At 39.7% G+C, this 4698-nt stretch overlaps 1 protein-coding gene across 1 annotated transcript; it reads left to right on the forward strand.

Moving 5' to 3' along the window:
- The first annotated feature begins 1696 nt into the window (after positions 1-1696).
- Positions 1697-4212, forward strand: LOC110101633 (ABC transporter F family member 4). Its single transcript, XM_020829608.2, has one exon. It carries the CDS (start codon positions 1778-1780, stop codon positions 3893-3895), a length of 2118 nt encoding a protein of 705 aa, XP_020685267.1. The 5' UTR covers positions 1697-1777; the 3' UTR covers positions 3896-4212.
- Positions 4213-4698: the final 486 nt, after the last annotated feature.

Here is a 4698-nt window from a genome sequence, read left to right on the forward strand (position 1 = left end):
TTAAAGACATTATCGAGCTTGATATGAATATGGAAATAGTGGATGCTCTGTTGGGCTTCTGGGATGAGGAGCATTGTGGCTTTTTTGTTGGAGGGGTCATAATTCCTTTCACAGTGGATGACATTGCTCTGATACCATGAGAAAATGGTGAGCGAAAATGGTGAGCCAAGCTCAACGAAGAAGATGAACAGTGGTAAGATGAGGAGAATAATTTCATTGCATTACTGTAGCAACGGTACATTCGAATTTAAATACACTAATGAGCATAAAGTAAGGATTTAGGATTTGACTATATTGCTCTTAGACAATTACATAAAGTGTAAAGTATTGTGTGGTAGAGGGAGCAGCTGAGGCAGTAGGAAGTGGCGTTAGCTGCTCCTGATCGGCGGCGGAGTCGTCAGAAAATTTGAAATAACTTGTATTTTTGAAAAAAGAGATTTACATTGTATGACTTATCTTGATCCGAAGAAGTTTTTGAACTGAGTTAACGACTAAAAATGACCTGAAATGACACAAATCCCCTTGTTTCTCTCTAAAATCTCTATAATTCTCTCTACTTCAGCTGCCAAGGCATTCAAAATGAATGGAATTGTGGATTAAAAATATATTAAAGTGCAGATGGTGGTCTAACACTGCGACACTAGGTCAAATTTCAAAACCCCGAGAGCACGATGCTAGGGTGCCATTGTCGAGCACCTAAGTGCCAGAGCACCAATTATTATTATTATTTTTTTTTCCAAAATGAGTTAAACCCCCTAGATTCCACTCCAATGTACATGTAGACATTTTTCATACACACATATGATTCTCAAACACATACAAAATAGTTCAAAATACAAAAGTTCAATTATTTATCTTTTTCAAATCGTATTAGAACATATTAATCCAAATGCTGAACCTAGAGGTGTCACAATACGTTTAGAAAGGAAGGTTGCAATTAAGTTTGAACTATATTCGATCGGTTCAAATAATATAAAAAATGATTTGAACACGATTAGATCAAACTTAGATCGAATACGGTTTGAACAAAGTTCAAATTTGAGCCAATTCAAATCAAATTTGTTTGTGATGAACCTCAATGAGCAATCAAAGTATATAAAAAGGCGATTAATTTGATTTGAAATAAACTTTTAGATATATTTCTCTGACATATTTTTGAAATTTCAAACTTTATGAAGCATATGAAGTCACATTTCTCATCTTTTATGAGTTTTTCTTAAACAAAAATATTTATATTGGGACTATGCCATCATTATTATCATCATCAATGTTGACCCAATATAATAAACTTTAAATTTTAAAAATTTTCATAATTATTATAAAAATATTTATATTGGGACTAATGCCATCATTGTCAAAGATGAGTTATTTATTTCTTTATTTATTTTTGGAGTGCTAAAGCATTTCTTGTTTGAAAAATATATATTGGGCTATCTTTTTAATCAAATATCTTATCAAATAAATATTAAAATAAATTTAACTAAATTTTCATCAAAGATATCTGATCAATTGAATATTCGCAATAATTTTGGAAATGTTTACCGACTAATCTAGCTAGCAGCCACGTTAATGAAATCTCATATTTTCCAACCGTCGGATTAATTAGAGCCAAATCCTACGGCTTAAAATAACAACAATTACGATATTTGACGGTTGCGTGCCTGCGGTAAACGCAGAACGCCGATCTGTGTCTTCTTCTTTGCCAACTATCCTGCTGCTCAGCGTTCTACGATTCTCTCGTCTCTGCGGCGGCGTCTAGGTTTACGATCTGATCGTCATGGGGAGAAAATCAACAACGGAAGCCTCTACGGCTCCTTCCAAACCTTCTAAGACCAAGGAAAAGCTCTCTGTTTCGGCTTTACTAGCAAGCATGGACAAGCCCAAATCATCTACTTTGTCGAAGCCAAAACCTAAATCCAAGCCTTCATCTTACATCGATGGAATCGATCTTCCCCCATCAGACGACGAAGAGGAGATCAATCATGAAGCGGGTTCCAAATCTAGGGCTCCAGTCACCGAGCTCTCCGTCGCCACGCTTTCCGATAAGGAAGTCAAGAAGCGGGAGAAGAAGGAGATGATGGCGGCGTACGCGGCCGAGGCGGTGAAGAAAGAGGCGCTCAAAGATGACCGCGACGCTTTCACGGTGGTTATTGGTGCGCGGGCTTCGTCTCTCGATGATGATGAGGCTTCCGCTTCGGCTGATGCGAACGTGCGCGATATCGCTATTGAGAACTTCTCGGTTTCGGCGAGGGGGAAGGAGTTGCTCAAGAACGCGTCGGTGAAGATCTCGCATGGAAAAAGGTACGGTCTTGTTGGTCCGAACGGGATGGGGAAGTCGACGTTGCTGAAGCTTCTGGCTTGGAGGAAGATTCCGGTTCCAAAGAACATTGATGTGCTGCTTGTAGAGCAGGAGGTTGTTGGTGATGACCGGACGGCCCTTGAAGCTGTTGTTTCTGCTAATGAGGAGCTTGTTAAGCTGAGGAAGGAGGTTGCCATGCTGAGCGAGCAGGCCGAAGCCAAGGAGGATGGTGATGATGATGATGATGATGATAAGGGAGAAAAGCTTGCAGCTCTTTATGAGAAGTTGCAGTTGATGGGGTCTGATGCAGCGGAGGCTCAGGCGTCCAAGATACTTGCTGGCTTGGGGTTTACCAAAGTGATGCAGACCAGAGCAACACGATCGTTCAGTGGTGGATGGAGGATGAGGATTTCTCTTGCAAGGGCGCTTTTTGTTCAGCCTACGCTTCTGTTACTTGATGAACCTACCAACCATCTTGATCTCAGGGCGGTGCTATGGCTTGAGGAGTATTTGTGCCGGTGGAAGAAGACCCTTGTTGTTGTCTCCCATGATCGTGACTTCCTCAACACTGTGTGCAATGAGATCATCCATCTACATGATATGAAGCTTCATTTCTACAGGGGAAATTTTGAAGATTTTGAGAGTGGATATGAGCAGAAGCGAAAAGAGATGAACAAGAAGTTTGAGGTCTATGATAAGCAGCTGAAGGCAGCTAGGAGAACAGGAAGCAAGGCCCAGCAGGATAAAGTCAAGGACAGGGCTAAATTCCAGGCAACTAAAGAAGCAAAGCATAGGGGAAAAGGCAAGGCAGATGATGAAGATGGTGCGCCACCTGAGGTTCCAAAGAAATGGAGAGATTACAGTGTGGAATTCCACTTCCCAGAGCCAACTGAGCTAACTCCGCCGCTCTTGCAGCTCATTGAGGTCTCCTTTAGCTATCCAAGCAGGGCAGATTTCAAGCTCTCAGATGTTGATGTTGGTATTGATATGGGAACAAGAGTTGCTATTGTTGGGCCAAATGGTGCTGGCAAGTCCACTCTTCTAAACCTACTTGCTGGAGACTTGGTTCCAACTCAGGGAGAGGTGAGGAGGAGCCAGAAACTTCGGATTGGGAGATACTCTCAGCATTTTGTGGACCTCTTAACAATGGAGGAAAATCCAGTGCAGTATTTGCTACGCTTGCATCCAGATCAAGAAGGTTTTAGTAAGCAAGAGGCTGTGCGAGCTAAGCTTGGAAAGTTTGGGCTCCCAAGCCACAACCACCTTACTCCTATTGCAAAACTATCCGGTGGACAGAAATCTCGCGTTGTCTTCACTTCCATTTCAATGTCTAAACCTCATATTCTTCTGTTGGATGAACCCACAAATCATTTGGACATGCAGAGCATTGATGCATTGGCCGAAGCATTGGAAGAATTCACTGGTGGTGTTGTTTTGGTCAGCCATGATTCTCGGTTGATATCTCGCGTATGTGAAGATGAGGAGCGGAGTGAAATATGGGTGGTTGAAGAGGGAACAGTCAGAAAGTTCCCTGGTTCATTTGAAGAATACAAGGAGGACCTACTGAGGGAAATAAAGGCAGAGGTGGATGATTGATATGTGACTTATATAGGTATTTATTATAATTATTTACTATGATATTGTCCTTTATGAATTTTGAAGATTTACTATTTTATTTTCTTTTCGGGTCAGTAAAACATGAGCCTTTTCTGGTCCTGTTCAAGAAACTATTGAAACTCTTTCATATGTGAGTGAATAATATCTTGAGTTCCTTAAGCAAAATCTTCCTATTGTAATTTGTTAGTTTACTTTTGCTTCTCATCATGTAGGATTGATGTATACTCAGTAGCAGTACTGATCTGTGACTTAGTTCATTTACTCTTGGACTAATATATTGTTGCTTTTTGCTACTATTGCCTATCTCAACATTCTTTTCATTTGTAAGCTGTATTGCTATTTTCTCTGTTAATGCAACTCATGATGGATATTTCTTAATTCAAGTCATGAATTAGTGAGGTAAAATTTGATGCTTGCATGGACAATGATTTGGTATTCTTTAATTTTGGTTTTTGTATTCCTATTTATTTTTCTTCTGATTGTTTTCTTGTCAGAAATTATTGTTAAGGAATCATTTCAGCAAATTGAGCTTATAGTTCTATATGGGGATGCAAATGAGTTGATGTGAGCTCGGCTTCAATCACCTCTAGCTTGAGCTTGAACTTGATTAATTAGTTTGAGCCCAAGCTCACGCTCATTTCTATGAGTTTGAGTCGGCTCATGATCTTGCTCATTTATTATAGAAGAGAAAATAATTTTGATTTAAACAACTATTGTAATAAAATAATAAAAAATGAGAAGTTTGAGGAGAAATAATCAGTAATCATTTGATATAAGGACGT

The sequence above is a fragment of the Dendrobium catenatum genome, unplaced genomic scaffold, assembly GCF_001605985.2.
Source record: "Dendrobium catenatum unplaced genomic scaffold, ASM160598v2 fragScaff_scaffold_976, whole genome shotgun sequence".
NCBI classification, from domain to species: Eukaryota; Viridiplantae; Streptophyta; class Magnoliopsida; order Asparagales; family Orchidaceae; genus Dendrobium; species Dendrobium catenatum.

Coding starts and splice junctions, on each gene's coding strand:
- LOC110101633 (XM_020829608.2), top strand. CDS start 1,778: ATGGGGAGAAAATCAACAACGGAAGCCTCTACGGCTCCTTCCAAACCT.